At 41.2% G+C, this 20,576-nt stretch overlaps 1 protein-coding gene across 1 annotated transcript in view; it reads right to left on the reverse strand.

The window, feature by feature from the left end:
* Positions 1-20,576, reverse strand: part of FRMPD4 (FERM and PDZ domain containing 4) — a 765,281-nt gene that overhangs the window by 163,002 nt on the left and 581,703 nt on the right. The window contains exon 5 of the mRNA XM_081566626.1: positions 16,861-16,977. Within this exon, the coding sequence (XP_081422752.1) occupies positions 16,861-16,977 (117 nt within the window). The remainder of the gene's footprint in view (positions 1-16,860; positions 16,978-20,576) is intronic.

Here is a 20,576-nt window from a genome sequence, read left to right on the forward strand (position 1 = left end):
GCGACCCCATGGACTGTAGCCTACCAGGCTCCTCTGTCCATGGAATTTTCCAGGCCAGAATAATGGAGTGGGTGGCCTTTCCCTTCTCCAGGGGATCTTTCCAACCCAGGGATCGAACCAAGGTCTCCTGCATTGCAGGCGGATTCTTTACCAGCTGAGCCACAAGGGACCAGTTGAGCTACCAGGAAAGCCCCATAAGGTCCAGGGTGTTAGTTAAATCTGTTGTTTCCCCAATGATCCAGCCTGGATGATCCATTCACTGATGGAAGTGAAGCACTGTAGCTTCCTACTATCATTGCATTGCTGTCCATTTCCGTCTCAGCTGTATTCATTTTATATAAACTTGACAAGTCGAGCTTCCCTGGTAGCTCAGTTGGTAAAGAATTCACCTGCGACGCAGGAGACCCCAGTTAGATTCATGAGTCAGGAAGATCCACTGAAGAAGGGATAGGCTACCCACTTCAGTACTATTGGGCTTCCATTGTTGCTCAGTCGGTAAAGAATCCGCCTGCAATGTGGGAGACCTCGGTTTGATCCCTTGGTTGGGAAGATCCCCTAAAGAAAGCAATGGTTACCCACTCCAGTATTCTGGCCTGGAGAAATCCATGGACTATATAGTCCATGGGGTCATAAAGAGTCGGACATGACCAAATAACTTTCACTTTCACTTTTCAATTGACAAGTCTAAGGAATGGCCAGATAGTTGGGAAAACATTAGAAGAGATGAGCATTTGAATTGGCAGACCCAGTAAAAACAATCAACCTCACCAATAAATGTGGGCAACCTTCAATCCGCTGAAGGTCTGAACAGAACAAACAGGAGGAGAAGGGGTGAATTTGCTGTTCTTGCTTGAGAGAGAATATTCTTCTACTGCCCTTGGATAGCCTCCATAATTCCGAGGCAATTCCTTGTAATAAGTCTATTCTTACATATATCTCTGTATATCCTATTGGGTCTGTGTCTCTGTAGATCCTTGACTAATAAATACATCTAATACACTGCTATCCCCAGAACTTTGTACATTTCAAAGTGACAAATATCAGAGATGGAAAATACACATCTGTTTTTAGGCACCAGTCCCATTGGTGATATTTAACTTGAGGTCTGTTTGGAGAACTTGCTTCCTAACAGGTTGTCTTCCTCCTTCTCTTCTTAATAATTATAATAATAAATAAAATAATGAACACTTAAGTACTTCCAATTCTTAGCACTTTACATGAATAAGTCATTTAACCTTCATCCAATTCAACAGAGTAAGTGCTACTCTTGTGCCCATTCTACAGATGAATAAAAGAAGGCACAAAAAGTTAGGCACCTTGTCCTCCATCATACAACTGGGGAATGACACAGGAGACTCAACTCCAGGCAGCCAAGCTTCAGAGCTCACACGATTAATCACCTGGCTTTCCTGTACCTTAGATTTTATTCACAGGTAATAAAAACCCTGCATTACAACATTATCTGGAGGTTACTTTCTATAAATGTACCCATGTGGAGCACAACAATCAAGTGTTAGAAAGGATATGGGTCATCTCAGCCAAGAGTGTTTCAGCATCTCAAGGAGGTTACACACCACCTGAGCACTAAAACTTAGGTTCGGTTGTTTCATCAAGGGACAGGAGGCACTTGCATAGAGTCAATTAACTTTTATCTCAGTAGACTAGGATAAACTTCCCGAGTAAACTGGCTTCCTCATCATGAACAGATTATAAACTATAATTAAAAGGAAATGAGGAATCAAGATATTTTGGGGGAAGGGTCTGCTATTATTGGCCTTCCCTGGTGGCTCAGTGCTACAGAATCTGCCTGAAATGCAAGAGCCGAGGAGCAGCGGGTTTGATCCCTGGTTGGGGAAGATCCCCTGGAAGAGGGGATGGCAACCCACTCTAGTATTCTAGCCTGGAGAATCCCATGGACAGAGGAGCCTGGTGGGCTACAGTCAATGGGGACGCAAAGAGTAGGACACGACTGAAGCAACTTAGCATGCACGTGTGCAAGCTGCTATTATTAGAAGGCAGATTTAAAGCCCAAATCTACGTGAGAAGTTTGCCACGTGGTAATCCTCCAACACAGAACATAAAAGAAAGGAAAGGAAACAATAACAAAGACCATAGAGAAAACAAACAGCAAAGGCAACACGGACCCACACAGAATGAGGACCAAAGGGAACCCTCCCTTCTGAACCTTAGTGTGCCTCATAACAGGGACTCAACAGAGCAAAAAAGGAGGGAATTGCACGTTTGTAAAACTTGCCATTAAACCAACAGCTATAATAAAAGTCGAGAGTTTATAATTTTAGCCTGCCAGTATTAGAATATTTTCCTTTTGTGAAGAGTTAGACAAATGAACCCTACATTTGATATATGTATGGGGGTCAGTGCAGGTGAATTCCTCCTGCTAACCTCACAGCCTTGTCTTTTAAATGGCCCTTGGACTCTATTTGCAAATTGCTCCTGGGGAACAATTATTCAAATACATTGCCACCCATCCATTGAGTCGGTGATATTATTCAATTATCTCATCCTCTGTCACCCCCTTCTCCTGCTGCCCTCAATCTTTCCCAGGATCAGGGTCTTTTCAAATGAGATAGCTTTTTGCATCAGGTGGACAAAGTATTGGAGCTACAGCATTAGTCCTTCCAATGAATATTTAGGGTTGATTTCCTTTAGGATTGACTGGTTTGATCTCCTTCCTGTCCAAGAGATTCTCAACAGTCTTTTCCAGCACCACAGTTCAAAAGCATCAATTCTTCAGCGCTCAGCCTTCTCTAAGGTCCAACTCTCACATCCGTACATGACTACTGGAAAAAATACAGCTTTGACTACACGGACCTTTGTCAGCAAAAGGATATCTCTGCTTTTTAACAAACTGTTTAGGTTTGTCACAGCTTTTCTTCCAACGAGCTTCTTTTAATTTCATGGCTGCAGTCACCATCCACAGTGATTTTGGAGCCCAGGAAAATAAAGTCTGTTACTATTTCCACTTTTTCTCCTTCTATTTGCCATGAAGTGATGGGACGTGATGCCATGATCTTAGGTTTTGAATGTTGTTTTAAGCTGGCTTTTTCACTCTTATCTTTCACCCTCATCAAGAGGCTCTTTAGTTCCTCTTCACTATCTCCCAATATCGTGGTATCATCTGCATATCTGAGGTTGTTGATATTTCTCCTGGCCATCTTTTTTTTAAATTTTAATTTTATTTAATTTTTAATTGAACAATAATTGCTTTATATAATTTTGTTTTTTCTCTCAAACATCAACAAGAATCAGCTATACGTATATCCATGTCACCCCCCTCCTGAACCTCCCTCCCCAACCCACCCCTCTGGGTTGTTACGGAGTCCTGGTTTGAGTTCCCTGAGTCAAACAGCAAATTCCCATTGGCTATCTATTTTACACATGGTATTGTAAGTTTCCATGTTACTGTGTCCATACATCTCACCCGGCAATCTTGATTCCAGTTTGTGATCCGTTCAGCTCGGCATTTCTCATGATGTACTCTGCATATAAGTTAAATTTTAAGCAAGGTGACAATACATAGCCTTGATGTACTCCTTTCCCAATTTTGAATCAGTCCATTGTTCTATGCCTGGGTCTAACTGTTGCTTCTTGACCTATGTACAGGTTTCTCAGGAGTCAGGTAAGGGGATCTGGTATTCCCATCTCTTTAAGAATTTTCCAAAGTTTGTTGTGGTCCACACAACAAAAGGGGGTACCATTTTTAACTTGCACAAGAAATGCATAGGCTAAATGAGGCTCTGATTTTTTTTTTTTAAGAAGTAGGCAGATCACAAGCCAACAATGAACACATTTTAAAAGTTATTATATGTGCTAAAGGTATTTGGACTATAATTCCAAGGCTGCCAAAATACATTTGAACAAATCATTCCACAGTTGCCTGTTTTAGTTATAAAAGAGATCATTGCCTTCCTCCAGTGCCATGCTTTTCCAATGCATTCTACTCCCAAGCCTGTCTTCTTTCCATCTTCCTCCAGAGATGTGGTCAAACCCTCTGCCTATAGGAATTTAAAAGCTTCCTTGACTTTATCCTCCCTTTGCTCCTTTATTATTCAGTTCAATTTCCCAAGCCTCTCTCTCCAGGGTCACCCTCTGACCCTGAAGATCTTCAAACTCACATTCCTAATGCTTACTTCAGTCATTTACATAATAGCACTCTGACCAATGACTGAAAAATAAAGCCTTTAAGAAATACATCATCCTAAAGACAGTTCTAGTCTACTAAATATTTAAGCTAGGAAAAAAAAAAGCAGAAATAAAGGTGAATAAAAATAGGAAAATAATTGCTTAGCAACATGACAGGGTTTTAACTCAACTCTACAAATTGTACTGCAGATGTGAAGGCGTCTTTAATTTCGACTAATGGTGAAGGGAAAGAGTATGTATCTTGAATATTTCACAGTATATTGTCCTGTATTTCCCAAGTATTCTATGGCAACCAAGTTACTATGACTACTAGGTCCCACAGGAAAAGAAAAAAGACTGCACGGCCTTCCAAATGCCTTTTTTTCAAGACAGGTTGAAGATTCTGAGGTTTTACCATATGTCCTTTATCTGTTCCAGAATGGCATCCAGGATTGTTGTTGTTGTTGGTTAATTGCAAAGTCCTGTCCCACTCTTTGTGACCCCTCGGAATGTAACCCACCAGGCTCCTGTGGACCTGGGATTCTTCAGGCAAGAATACTGGAATGGATAGCCATTTCCTTCTCCAGGGGATCTTCCTGACCCAGGGATCGAACCCAAGTCTCCTGTGTCTCCTGCATTGCAGGCAGTTTCTTTACCGCTGAGCCACTGGGGAAGCCCATCAGCTAGGATACCACATCATATTTTGTTGTCATGTCTCCTTAGGCCATGACAGTTTTACCACTATTTTTTGATACATAAATCAAAAAGATAGATATTTTATTGTGTAAGATAAGCTGGTTAAGAATTTCTGTTTCTTGTAACTCACAAGGTTCCCAGGGGACACAGTTTTCTAATGCAGATTATTTTATAATGAGGAAAATGAGGCCCAGAGTGTCCAAATGATGGCACAGCAACACACAGCTAGTACTAAGAGCTAGCATTCTAGCACAGGTGGTTTTACTCTTTTATTTCTGTGCTTATGATAATATAACACTTGTTGCTGCAATATACTGCAATCAAACTACCCTAAAAAGGTTTTTTCATTATATCCTGAATATAGATAGTGGTAAAGAATCTGCCTGCAAATGCAGGAGACGAAAGACACACGGGTTGAATCCATGGGTCAGGAAGATCCCGTGAGAAGAAATGGTAATCCACTCCACTGTTTTTGCCTGGAAAATTGCATGGACAGAGGAGCCTTGTGGGCTAAAGTCCAAAGGGTTGCAAAGAGTTGGGCACACACATAAATAGCTACACTAAGATATACTTCACTGACAAGGTCTTGATGCACTTTTAAGGTCTTCTGAGGAAATAATAAGACCAACTTTTGGTATGAAATTTCTATATCAGTAAGTTAAAGACAGAATTTTTATTCACTGATTTGTATATCAGCATCTTTCCTAACAATGTACTGACCAAAATGTTTCAGAGAAAGGTCTATTCATCCAACCAACAATGCATTCATCCACATCCTCAAAAAACAAAAAGGACTTGCCAGTGGTTAAGACTCTGAGCTTCCTCTGCAGGAGGCATGAGTTTGATCCCTTCTTGGGGAACTAAGATTCCACATGCCCCACGGCCAAAAACAACCACCCAACCAGCCAAACAGAAAAAACATCTACTCATACAAACACACGTGGAAGTACTTATTTAACAAACACTTATTGACTGACTGCTATTGCGAAGACAATACTCCAGACAGTGCAAACCAAGCCCTGTTGATCTCTTTTGTCTGCTATAGTAGGGCAGTCATGCGTCTCCAGAAATTTTTGGATTCAAACCAAATGGTATCAAAGTATTTATGTTCATGAATCCTTGTTTTTTCTTTTTTTGTGGGTTCTAAGTAGAAACATAGGCTTGAAAATATGACAAAGTGAACTTTGAATGTTGAGATATTAAAGAACCAGTTGAGGAGCCATGAGAAGGAATATTGTTTGAGTTTGGAACAAAAGAAGGGGAATGGTGTCATGGAAGCCAAGGGAACAGCCTAGAACAGAACAAAAATAAACTGGGGACCTTTATATGGGAGCTTTATAAAATTTTAAAAAGATAATGAGTAGAATTTCTTCAAAACATTATGGACAATTAACGTTTTGAAATTACAATGGAGCTGTTTCTCCGTAGAGCATTAGTATGAGCAAGTTGCTATGTAATTTTCACCTCCCTAATAATTATTTGTGCTTGCAGTCAGCATTCCACTGAGACTGGGCTTCAAGTTGCTGTCAGTTCCTGTCCCTCAAACCCCCTACAGCGAAGGTGTTGGTTGAAAATGTGTGTGTAGGGGGAATCATGATATGCTCAAAATAAAAATTCCACTTCTCTAGTGCATTTTAACAATGTTATTCCTAGAATACCTTTTAGATGTGGGGAACAGAGGAGGCTGACCGGCCTATAGTCCTTGGGTCACAAAGAGTCGGGCACGAATGAAGCGACTTAGCACGCATGCAATGAATGTCAGAAGACAACAGACAGAAGGAGAAGAGGGCATCAGAGGATGAGATGGTGGGATGGCATCACTGATGCAATGGACATGAACTTGGGCAAACTCCAGGAGATGATAAGGGACAGGGAGGAGGCCTGGTATGCTGCACTCCATGGCGTTATGAAGAGTTGGACACAACTGGGCAACTGGACAACAACAACAATGACTGTGAGAGCTGTACAAGAACTCTTACTGACAATAGATACATCATGGAGCTTTCTGGCAACAAGTAGGAAAAAATGGGGCTCTGGAGTCCTTTTTTAACTCCTTACATGACTCACAATGCACCCTCAAAAGTCACTTTACCAATATCTGGCATGATTCCTTTCATATGAGATTGGGGCCAAACGCATGATGTTCTAGAGCAAGGTTTGGCAAACTATTATAGCCCATGAACCAAATTCAGCCCACCACCAATTTTTGTAAAATAAAGTTTTATTGGAACACAAACATGTCCACTCATTTACACACTTCCTATATCTTCTTTCACACTACAGTGGCAGAGTTGCATTGTGTTCATTTGAATTAATAAAAAAAAAAATGAAAGAGAAACCACATGGTCTCCAAAGACTAAAATATTTACCATATGATATTTCATAGAAAAAGCATGCCTATTCTGGAGATGTAAGAGATGTGGGTTCAATCACTGGGTCAGGAAGATTCCCCTGGAGTAGGAAATGGCAACCCACTCCAATATTCCTTCCTGGGAAAGCCATGGACAGAGGAGCCTGGTGGGCTACAGTCCATGGGGTCGCAAAGAGACAGACACAACTGAAGTGACATAGCACACACAGCACACACCTTGCTGACTTGACCAAGAGAGTTAATAGCCGACAGAGGAAGAGTGGGGAAGTATATACCTTAGGGTGACAAAAGCCATCCTGGAAACGGCATGGAAACGGCTTTCGGAGGCAGTTACTAGCTAGCTACAGGCAAGTTTCCCTCTTTCCTAGGCCGTTACTGAGAAATGCATGAGAAATGATTTTTAAAACACCTCAAGAGGAGAGGTTTGGAGATGAAGACTGAAGGCTAATTAGTTCTGAATAGATGTAGCTTTTTGAGCAACATGACTGATCAAGGAATCCTTGTTTATCCTCTCATCCTTGTGTGATCACCCTCTACTGGCCAGGCATCCCGTTAAACTCAAGGTGATGATACGTAGGCATGGGAAAAATCGGGGCACCCAGAATTCACATTCCTGTTGGTTCCCCTTGCTTGTTTGCAAGTGCGCTCCATTGCGTTCGACTCTTTGTGACCCCATGGACTGTAGCCCAATAGGCTCTTCTGTCTATGGAATTTTCTAGGCAAGAATACTTGAGTGGGTTGCCATTTCCTACTTCAGGAGATCTTCCAGATCCAGAGATCGAACCCATGTCTCTTGTGTCTCCTGCACTGGAAGGTGGATTCTTTACCACTGAACCGCCTGTTGGTTCTCCTTATCCATCAGCAAGCCAAAGGAAGGGAGATTTGGTGGTGTGTGCTCATGTCAAGAAGTAAAACAAAAACCACTGAGTTCATTTTGTTCATTTCTACTTCTCTCTTCAAAATGAAATATGTGTACATGTGAAACAGCAGTTCCTCATATGAGTTACCTGCTCTTCTATTTGCCTCTAAAACTCACATTGCATAATATATAAATGATTGGGAACACTTATGCTAATGATCGAAAAATTTTGTTTTTTGCTATTTCCAATGGCATTCAATAGAAAATCAAAGACTATGACATGTTGACACAGAGACATAGGAGAAAGGGAAAACCTTTACATTTATGAGCACTTTCATGCTGCTGTTTGAACAAGGGGTGCGTTTTCATTTTGGAATGATCACCAAAAATGAAGTAGCCGGCCCTGCATCTTTAGCTGTGTCCTTTAATATCGGATGGGCTTCCCTTTTGACTCAGCTGGTTAAGAATCCACTTGCAATGTGGGAGATTTGGGTTCAATCCTGGGTTGGGAAGATCACCCAGAGAACGGAAAGGCTACCCACTCCAGTATCCTAGCCTGGAGAATTCCACGGAAAGCATAGTCCATGGGGTCGCAAAGAGTCGGACACGACTGAGTGAGTTTCACTTCTCTTTAATATCTGACAGATATGAGAGGCTCTCCCAGCCTTCTCCGATGAACTGCTGTCACCAAACCTGTGCTCCGGCAGTGGGTGAGTGGCACACCCTGGGGCACAGAGATGGGACACCACTGCTCTTGACTCAGGCTGATCTGAGTGTCCACTAAAAAGCCATCTCTCAGCTTTGCAACTGAAGAGACCCTTCCCTAGAAGGTGGCTACTAATAAGAGGGTTTTCCTCGGATTTTGAGAGGAAATAGAGGTCAGGGCCTGATGGGGAACAAGTGTCTCCTGCCCCCTGGTGGGCCTCAGGAAGGCACTTCTGTCACCAGGCTTCTGCTCCTCCTCTTAGACAGCAGTGCAGGCAGTGATGAAAAGACACGGGCCACTAAAGGTGATTCCTTCTTCTCTTAAGTTTAGTCAATTTCCTTGGCTAAATAGCCACATCCCCTACTTGCCATTTGGGACAGGCCAGAGTTTCCTGCCGGGGTCCCAGCCCTAGGTGATGAGATCAAAATTTCTCTCTGCAAGGGCTGGCACAGTCCAGAAAGTAGGGATACAAAGGCCACTCAGAGGAAACAAGGGGTGGTAGGCAGCCCCAAGCTACTATTTCAATTACAGGCTGTGATGGAAACCTGGCCATCCAGGTGCTTGGCCTTCGCACAGGCTGCCTGTCCCTGGGACTCCAAATGGGCTCTGTGACCCACCTCATGTACATCCCCAGGGGCTACATAACAGCTCAGGAGAAGAGAGAGCCCACTCGGTCCAGCAACCAGCCGGCTGTCGACAGCTCTTCCCAAATGTGCGTGTCCCAACTGGGCCGGAATCAAGTAGCCCAAGGGACTTTGAGTAATTACATTCCCTTCAGATACCTTGGCCTGCTGGAGAAATAAGCAAGTGCATTAGGGACGTGTCCTAGATGATGGCCAGATTAAGTCCACCAGCAAAGTTTCAAAAACTAAACATGTAGGGAAAATGAAATAAGCTCCAATAAAGGAGAAGTCTGCTGAGCACAGTTTGCTGTGCCATATGCTAAGGTAGATCTGGAATGATGGTGTCATTTCAGAGCCTTCCTGTTAAAAGCCCTTCCATCAGCTCTGCAAACTTACCTTCCAGCTGGGAGCAGTGATTATTAACTCAGTGGAGAGGTGCTTTGTCAGATTCGAAAGAAAACAAATCTGCTCCAATGAAGGGAATAAACAGCCCCGAATGTTCAGCCTGGGAAGCTTTCGCGTTGACATGACATAATTACCTTTCATTTCATGTAATGATACTATCACGTTTACTTTGTTCCTTCACTTCCAAAATTATAATATACCTCCCTCCCCTTGAGTGGATGCTCAGAATCCTAAGGAACTCATTTACCTAAATGGCATTTGCTCTTGCAATGAGGCAATTATTTACATTTTATGCAGAATTCATTGTGTGTACTTGGAAGCGAAACATTTTATTTAAGAATTCTTCACCAAAAACACAAAAATGAGGCAAACTGTCTCTTCTCTAATGCTAGCTCTTAATTTAAAACCACACAAAATAACAAAGCAACCCACCTCAAATAGATCTCGGCTATTTCTTTTATTGGCACAACTGTTAATTTCTACAAAGACATTCTGCCTTTTATTGCCAGAAACGAAGAGTAACAATTTGAGCAATCTCTCAGATTCATTTGTCCTCTGTTGAGTGTGCTTTTAAAACATAAGCTTAATAAAGTAAGAAATTGAAATCTGCTTCAAATATGAAATTGATTAAGGGGTTGAGGGGTGCAACCAAAATATCCACATAGAACTTTATATCTTAACTCTTCTTGACTTATTTTTATTCTTTAAATTTTAGAGAAGGAAAAGTTCAAGGGCATTCATCACATAATAAAAGATTATTGGATTCCTCCACAGAATAACACTAAGACTCTCTTATGAAATCTTGGGGTAAAAATATAAAAAAAAATACAAAGACTAGCCCTAGAACTACCAAAAGTATTTGAAAATAATCAATTGCTTCTTCCCTCTTGGGGACATTTGAAGTAGACTAGATAAAGACTGGAGGGAATACTCAGAGGCTCCAACTTTAGGATGATGAAAGGTTTTGATGCTGGGAAAAGACTGAAGGCAGGAGGAGATGGGGGATGAGATAGAGGATGAGATGGTTCGATGGCATCACCAACTCAATGGACATGAGTTTGAGCAAGCTCTGGGAGATGCTGAAGGACAGGGAAACCGAGGGTGCTGCAGTCCATGGGATCGCAAAGAGTCGGACACGACTGAGAAACTGAACAACAAGGTTTTGTCATTTGTAATTTTCAAGATGACAGAATTCTGTCAGGTTGACTTAACTGTCTTATGGTTAATAAAAAAAACAGGGATGGGGCACACAAAGTGCTTGTATTTCTTCAGATTATTCTTTTCTGGAGATAGAGGAGCCAAAAACACATTTCTCATTGGATACTAAATTGACTGGCAGATAGAAATGGCTATATAACTCCCAAGTTGGGCCAAGGCCATACTGGAAAACAAGGTGGAGGTTTCCACCTCTCATTACTAATATCCAATATTCAGGTTTCAGAATTGAATTCCTCTGCATTAAGAAGATAGTGACTCGGTTTAATTAACCCCCATGAGAATTGCTGGTTCAATAATAGAACAGTGTGTCTTGTCCAATATGCACACAGGGTTACATCTGTAAACTTACGGGGGAAAGCGGCCACCAAACCAGTAGGTCAAAAAAGAAGAAGAAGAAGAAGAAGAAGAAGAAAAAAAAAGCCTCTTGATTTTAGAACTTGAAAAATGAGGGCATGTGGTTTGGAAATGACCCTCCAGTCTGGTCTCCTACTGCCCAGCCCCCCATCCCTTTCCCCAGACTCCAGTGTGGCTCATCTAATCTATTTTGGCGGCAAGTGTTTTAATATTTATTTTGTTCATGCTTAAATATTTTCTTCACTCTCCAAAAACCAATTTACAAAGCATTTATTTTTGCACTAAATCTACCCATCTCTGCAGTTAAATAAGCATATATTGCTTCATTTAATACAAAAATGGAAAATAAGGAACTCACATTGCTCCCTCATCTTTGACTATGAAACACATTATGTGTCTCTAAAGGGCTTAAAAGAGATACTGCCTGGTTGAGAATAATGGTTGGCCTCTCTGTTAGTGTGACACCCATGGCAACAGCCTGCATCTTCATCCCCAGCTCCAAAAGACAGATGGTTTCCTTCTTGGGTGTTCTCCTGTATCTAAAGCATATTCTATTGTTTCATATATCACTTCTACCACATTTTAAGAGCTTGGAAGGGAAGAATACACCTTGCTTATTTTAGTATCTTCATCACTTGCATGTGTGTGTACTAAGTCGCTTCAGTGGTACCTGACTCTTTGCAACCCCATGGACCATAGGCCTCCAGGCTCCTCTGTCCATGGGATTCTCCAGGGAAGAATACTAAAGTAGGTTGCCATGTCCTCCTGCAGGGGATTTTCTCCACCCAGGGAATGAATCTGAGTCTCTTATGCCTCCTGTATTGGCAGGCGGCTTCTTTACCACTAGTGTCACCTGGGAAGCCTCATCTTCACCACGTAGTGATGCTCAAAATATGTTGGGGGGGACACATGTTAGGTGTAACCAAGGAGTGCTTGTACACATGAGCAGACAATCAAGCTTTCCAGGCAATTTCTAAGGATGCTGAGTAGGGAGGGTATGGAAGAGTACATTGGTGGGGCTGGGGAATCCTAGGAGTATTGACCAAAGCTTAGTATAGATGAAAAGCCAAAAGTACAAAGGCCTTGGAGTCTTGACAATGTGGTGCAAACACTGTTCTGATTAGCCATAGGAGGTGGAGATCCCAACCCCGGTGAACCTCAGCTTCTTCTGCAAGAAGGAGATTCCTCTGTGTGCTTTAACTATCTCGCAGGGCAGTTGTCGAGATGAAATGCATTCTTACATCTTCCAAGAATTTTCTAACTTTTGGTAGTGTGATATATAGTTACCTTATATTAAACAAATCAGAACACTCTGAGAACAAAAGGAGGTGCCATCAGAAATTATGCCAGAAGAATACCCATAAACCAGGAACCTCCTGGGCAAACCTGGTTGCACAGTCACTGGTCTATGTCTATCCATCTCTGTCTATAGTTTATATCCACTGACATCTGCATCTACAACTCTCTCTGTATATCTATAGCCATTTATATCTGTATCGATGTCTACATGATTATCTATACTCCTTAACTATATCCATACCTATTTCTCTATTTATATCTACAGCAATATGTGTATCCAACTTCATTTATAATTTATGGATGTTATTATTATAAGAAACATCTCAGACTACCTCACTTTCCCTAGTTTCTCCTAATTTCTCTGCCCACCCATTGTTCCCTCTCTTAGCCATTTCTCACCAGGATGCATCCTTTCAAGACTCTTCTCTTGGTAGTTTCTCTCTTCCAATCTGCTTCTCTCCCTTCCCCTGTTCTGCTGTCTCTCTTAATTGTTAATAATAAGAATCTGAGAAATTTTTTGTTTTGCATCTGTCATGTTTCTTACACAATGTTCTTCATATCTCAAAAAAATTATTTCTCTAAGAATATCAACAAAACTTGTCCTTTTTAATCTTCTTGTAGTGTTGGCGGGAATGCAAATTAGTGTAGCCACTATGGAGAACAGTATGGAAGTTCCTAAAAAAACTAAAAATAGAGCTACCATATGACCTAGCAATCCCACTCCTGGGCATATACCCAGAGAAAACCATAATTCAAAAAGGCACATGTACCCTCAATGTTCATAGCAGTGCTATTTTTCATAGTCAGGACATGGAAGGAACCTAAATGTCCACCAAGAGATGAATGGAAAAAGACGTGGTGCATATATATACAATGGGATATTACTCAGCCATAAAAAGGAATGAAATTTGGCCATTTGTAGAGACATGGACTGTCACACAGAATCAACTAAGTCAGAAAGAGAAATACAAATATCATACTTGAACGCATATGTAAGGAATCTAGAAGAATGGTATAGATAATCTTATTTGCAAAGCAGAAATAGAGACACAGATGTAGAGAACAAACATATGAAAACCAAAGGGGAAAAAAGTCTTTAATCCTATGGAATAGTAACTCTTTATAGAAAACACGCTACCCAGCCCTACTGTAAATAATTGAGGATAGAAGAGGAAAGATGAAATCTGAACACATCTTAAACTACTCTGAGCCATATTCTAAAATATTCATAACCATAGAATTATCTCAATTATCTCAATAGAATTAACAATAGCATTAACTCTGAGACTCCATCACTTAGAAGTAGCTGTATCTCCATCAAAAACAATTGTCTGATGTGAGTTATCATTTAGATCTTAAGACAAGATAAAAAAAAAGACATTTCTCTTTCAAAGAGAAAATGTAACAGAGTTGAAAATTAAATGCAAAGGTGCTAACTACTAATAATAGATTAGTTTTCGAATTGTTCTTTTAACTTCTAAAACTAATGAGTAGAGAAACACTTCATACTGCAAACCAGGCTCCTGGAAACTGTGGTCATTAGAATATCTCTTTGTAAGGGACATCACTCACTAGGCAAGAGAAAAACGCAGAATGATTCTGATTATTTATAAAACTCATTAGTGCAAAGAAACAACAAAGACTTTCAAAATAAATACCATTTTTGACATTTTTAAACAGTATCTTTGAGAAGACTGTGGAAATTTACTCTTCAAGGAAGAAACTCCATGGATTTAGACAAGTGATACCGGTGACTTTGGTTTTAAAACTTGTCATTTAGTAATCAGTGCAGGCTTCTCTAATAAGTTGCTGATCTGCTCCTTCATGTTTCAACAGCTGGCATCAGGCCAGTGTAAATGTTAAACTGACACCTTGGCTGGCCCTTAAAAATGTCAATGACATTGATGGAAATGCATATCTGTAGATCTAGCTGGGGTTCCTACACTCTCCAACCAATAGGCCATTGTTTGGGTTTGTATCTATTGATCAACTGGCCTCTAGTGTACAGGAGTCTCAATCCAACCACAGTCAAAGAAAAATCCATTTTAGTTAGGGAAGAAGCATGAGTTGTACCATCACAAAATTCATAACCCATATGTTTTTAAAATTACATTTCTTTGGCAGAAATTTTTATTGTTTTGAGTCAAAGCATCCAGGCCACCTCAACTGTGCCAATTACATAAATTCATATCCATGTTAGGAAATAGATGGTATAACATAATATCAAAAAATGTCTTTCTACCATTATGAGGGATGCAGGCAAACTGTTGAAATTAGCGAACAACAATCTAGAGTGTAAAAAAATTCCTGACCTATCTTCGTATCTTCAAGATTCCTGAGAGATTCCGTCCCCATCCTATTTAGGAAGGACCCAGGAAGCCAGCCCCGCAGTCACCAACTGAAATCTAAAGAGAAGTCCTCTCCCCTCTGCAGAGACTAGGAAACCACTAACAACACCCACAGGAGTTTTTCCGAAGCTACCCGCCAGCAGTCCTAACTTAAATGTGCTGGACTGTCCAGAAGAGCAAATACTCAACAGCAATCTTGGCAGATGTTTCTATTTTTATCAAAATGATCCCCTATCTCACATGGATCCTATATTTGCTAATCAGTCCATTGTCAGCTGGGCTACAACAATGAAGCCTGTGGTATCGAAACATTTTTTCCCCCTTGGCCTACAACCTCTGTTCACTTTTATTAGGCTAGGGCCAACTATGCTTTGTGATTTCAAATCTTTTTCACTAATTTCTCATAATTCAGAATATTTCACTTAGATTGGAAAAGAAAACTGAATGGCCCCTTGCTGTTATTAGAGGTGCAATATAAGTACTTTTTTCACACAACTGCAAAAAACCAGAGCACTATACCCTCTGAGAAAAGGTATTTGGTTATTCGTGAAAAAAATGAACATCTAACTACCATATAATCCAGCAATTCCACTCCCAGGTATATACCCAAAAGAATTAGAAGCAGAGACTCAAACAGACACTTGTGCACTAATGCTCTTGTGTGCATGCTACGTCTCTTCAGTAGTGACCGACTCTTTGCAACCCTATGCACTGTAGCCCACCAGGCTCCTCTGCCCATGGGATTCTCCAGGCAAGAATACTGGAGTGCATTGCCATGCCCTCTTCCAGGTACTAATGTTCACAGTAGCATTATTCACAAGAGCAAAATGATGGAAACAGCTCAAATGATTGCAGATAAATAAATGGATAAATAAATGGGGTCTGTCCGTACAATTAAATATTGGGTGGGCCAAACACTTCATTTGGATTTTTCAGTAAGATCTTACAGAGAAACCCGAACTGCTAGTCAACCCAATATTACTTGGTCTTAAGAAATGAAATTCTTAGATATTCTACAACATGATTGAACCTTGAGAACATTATGCACAGTAAAATAAGCCAGATAAAAAAGTACAAATATTGTATGATTTCACTTATATAAGATACCAGGTACTTGGGGGAGGGGGACTAGGGAATTACTGTTTAATGTGGACAGAAGTTTCTGTTGGGGAAGATGAAAAAGATCTGGAAAATGAAAGTGGTGATAGTTGCAAAATAGTGTGAATATAATTGTACACCTAGAGGCAGTTAAGATGGTAAATAAAATTTACCATTATGTTATATGTAACATAATCATTATATATATAATATAAATTAAATAATCGGTATGTAATATATATTTTAGCACAATTAAAAAAAAAAAGCACCACAAAATATCCAAAACCTTAACCAATGTTAGTGGGAGAAAGTTATAGTACAACCCATAATGCATGTAATCCTCTCTGATGATTTTTCTAGTTAGAAAAGAACCAGTAACATTCCTGTCTTAACCATTTCAAGAAGGCTTTCCAAATGACACTCCTCCATGTCAAACTTTATTCACTAGTCTCAGACAATGAATACAACTGGCCTGAGATTCAATAACCTACATTTTTGCTCTGGCCCAGGAGGACCTGCTACCCTGGGTCTTGTCAGCCTAAAACAGCATGAGCCCAAGAACAAAGCAACCTCATGTCACCAGATATGGAAGGCCCAGGAGATCACTTGATTGAGTCACGGCCTCCAAGTGCCCCGGAGTCCTCAATTTAAGAATGCTAATTCTACTGAGTCAAGGGTCAATACAGAAACGTCCCAAAAGGCAAAGTTGGCACCGTTCATGAGCGTTGTGTTCAACTTACTTGATGAAGCAGTCTCGGCCATCCCGGTTCGCCGTCATCTCCCATCCATAGGGTGGTACCTGGTTCAAGCCCCAGGTTCCCGAGGGAGGTGGCCAGCCTGAAGACTTCGTCCTGTGGCTGGAGGAAAAAAAAATCATTACACCAGACTCCTGGAAATTTCTTCTCTGACAAATTCCAGAAGGGGCACGGGACTTGCTCCTCTCAACTGCAGGCTGTATACTCAGCTGACTACATGAATGATTAGGACGTTTTTAGGTCGTGTACTGGGCTCACAATCTGTCTTTAGAGTATCTTGTTAGGTTTTCAAAGCAGCCTTACATATACACATCTTGTTTCACAAGATGGGGAAATGATGAATAGCTCACAAAGATTAAGCAACTGTCCTGACACGCAAGCCAATTTTGAACATTCACACTTTCTATGACACTAGGCACTCCTGGGACCAGATACTAGGACGGATTGGCAAACAAACAGCTATCACAACACAATATAAATGCACACATGAAACTAAATTCCTATTTTTATACATCTGAAACAAATAATTCCAAGCCTCAGTTTTCTGAATTCTGACTAAACTACAAAATTTCCACTTAAAACTACACTCCAGTCAAGGTGAGTCAGAAAACCTTAGACAAACTCTCCATTTATGTTGCAGTGAAAATACACACATTAGCTTTTACATTTTCTAGTTCACACCTTAAATGTGACTCAACAGCAAAATGAAAGCATAGGTTAAAGAAAATTTTCTAGAAGCCTGTCTTTCCAAGAGCAAGAGGAACAAGGAAGTAACTCCATATCACAAGCAGCTTTGTTTGATGAATAGTGTTGCTCGGTAAAAATTGCTAACCAGAGGTCTAGGGTCCAGTCTCTGAGGCATCACTGAATCCTGGCCAGTGCTGTTCTGCCCAGGACCTGCAGGAATTCCATTGTTCTCTCAGGAACATTAGAGACTCCTTTAGAGCCCAACCGTGGGAAGAAAATACACGATGTCATTTTAGGATGTCAACCAACATCCTTCATCGTTTGTCCTGTCTCTAGCTGATATTTCTCACTCTAGATGGCCTGCTAGATCTTCTAGATGGTTCCAAATTGTAGATGGGAACAAAGAGTGTATGTGTGTGTTAGAGGTTGGGTATGAACACCTCCAGAGTCTCACAGTTAGTGTCTCAATAGTGAACCTGGAGCCCTTCATAATTAGAAAGAATCGCCCCCTCCCCCTGCACCATGTATAACATGCACCACTTGTACAACCATCTATGGCGGGCCTCCCACAGTAAATATCCAAATCAGAGGTGTCAACCTGCCTGTACGGAGGGGACAATTTTCACAGGATGCAGGGTGACTCAGGTCCACCCCTACTCCCACCCCCTACTCCCACCCGATCCACACATTTGACCCTGACCCAGTGCTTCTCCCCAAGGGAAACCAGCCCATTTCCTGAAAGGTTTCTGAAGAGGAACTAGCTTGCAGAATTTTAACCACATCCATTGCCTTTCTTTAACTTCCTTTTCAGTTTTCCCACATCTTCCATAAAGTGTGGTGAGCAAAAGAGTTCACAAATTTAACACAGATCCCACCATAGGGCTAATTCCCACCTGGGGACTATTACAAGAACAGACATGCCAAGTTTCTGTCCCTCTCTGCACACAAGCCAGCAGGGGCAATATCCTCTGGTAGTTTTTGACGAGTGAACTGCTTGCCTGCACTGAGAACTCATGGAGCCCCTCCTCCCCTTCCCCCCCACCCCCACATGAGGTGCTAAAAAAAGTCCACCAATTTCCCCAGAGCACCAGAGGTCTTATCTGGAACAATCCCTTCAAGGTATGAACAGAGTATATTCTGTTGTTAAAAACTTTTGCAAAAGTACAATACAAGGCGATGCATGAAATATTCTTTTAAGTGAAAGGAGAGAATGCAACAATTTATTCTGAATTACTAAACTACAGCTTGTATCAGAATCTTCATCTTTCCCAGAGGGAGAGAACTTATTAAAAAACAAAAACTGTTTTTTTTTTCCTCTCATTCTCTTTTTCCCACAAACTCTACATCACTAACAAAAATACACTGGCTTCCTAATATAATTTACATGTAAAATACAGGATTACAGTAATAAGCTAGAAGGAGATTGAATTTTATTATAAACAACATTCTGTCAAATAAGGTATGTTCAGGAAGTAGTAAAAAACAAGAGTTCAGCAAGATGCTTTCAAATTAAAATCTTTTGTCATAAAAACACCAAAGGAAGTGCTAATGCTGGAAAAAGCCACTCAGTGAGTTAATTCAGGGCAAGGGACATCAAGTGATATAAAACAAATAACTGAATAATTAGAATCAGAAATAACCACATGTTAGTTTGTGATTGTGTTGACATAAAATACATGGGTCAGAAGGACACTTGTAGAACTTAGCCAATTAAAAGTGCCAGCACAAAGTAAACAATGACCCCTTTTCAAATCTAAACACACATCCTTAAGGAGCACCAAGGACAAAGGTCAAATTCTGGAGGGGTTTGGCTCCTGGGTCTGTGCAGTGTGGGTGCTAGAAGTTCACCGCGATACACAAACTGGAAGCAGACAGTTACACTCTGCTGGGAAGATGCTCCGGGGACCTCCTTTCCTGGCTCCCCTCCCTGTGGCTGCACCAAACCCTCTACCACTGCCAGATGCTGCCCACCTCGGAGCTGCTGGTAGACACTCTTTTCCACCGGGAGGGCAAAGAGCTGGCCCCCTGGAGAGCAGAGGCAGGGCCAGCACACCTAAAAGTAGAGTCCCCTGGCTGCTTTGCTTTAGAGCTTCCTCGGAGGCAAACATTATCCCCAGGACCAGTGGACCAGCGACTTTGTGCAGAACTCCTTGCTTCTGGGAGGAACACTGCCCTTGTGTCCATGTGAGATGCATGCCCTTCATTTCCCGCCCCCCATTTCATAAAGAATCCACTCTGAGTTCCTGGGCATCCTTCCCAGGGGCTGGGGTCTCTTACAATATCTCTTCTCTAAATGAGGCCTTACTTTTCTGATGCAACAACCTAATAACTTCAAAGGTTCTCTTGACTCCCTCTATGGAGGCTAACTGTCCTGTAAGAAGGAACCATGTGGTTCTGCTCAGCTGCTGGCATTGGAGGTAGGCCCCATCCAGCTTATTTGCAAGGACTCCTCAAGCCAGATTTAGTGACTTAAAAACACAGGGCATGCAGTTAAACGTGAATTTCACACAAACACCAATTTTTTAGCATCAGTGGATCTCATATAATATTTGAAGTATATTTACACTAAAAAGTTATATTCATCATTTATCTGAAATTCAGATTTAACTGGGTATCCCATATTTTATCTGCAAACCCTACTCCAGCCCTTCAAATCAATGAACATCCAGATTCTCTGAGAATATCAAAGAGGCTAAAATATAAAGGTCAAGAATCTTTCTGATTGGACTTGACCTTAGCAGCAGGACTGAATACTGAATAGGCTCTAGAAATTATGATTCAGCAGGTCTGAATTGCGAACAGGAATCCATGAATGAGTGTTGAAACTAGTTCTGATGATTCTTATCTTCAGGTAGAGTTGCTAGTGCTAAGTGCTAAGTTGCTTCAGTCATGTCCCAGTGTTTGTGACCTTATGGACCATAGCCTACCAGGCTCCTCTGTCCAAGGCATTCTCCAGGCAAGAATACTGGAGTTGGATGCCATTTCCTCCTCCAGGAGATCTTCCCAATCCAAGG

This window comes from Giraffa tippelskirchi, chromosome X, assembly GCF_054371585.1.
Source record: "Giraffa tippelskirchi isolate mGirTip1 chromosome X, T2T-mGirTip1v1.2.pri, whole genome shotgun sequence".
Lineage (NCBI taxonomy): Eukaryota > Metazoa > Chordata > Mammalia > Artiodactyla > Giraffidae > Giraffa > Giraffa tippelskirchi.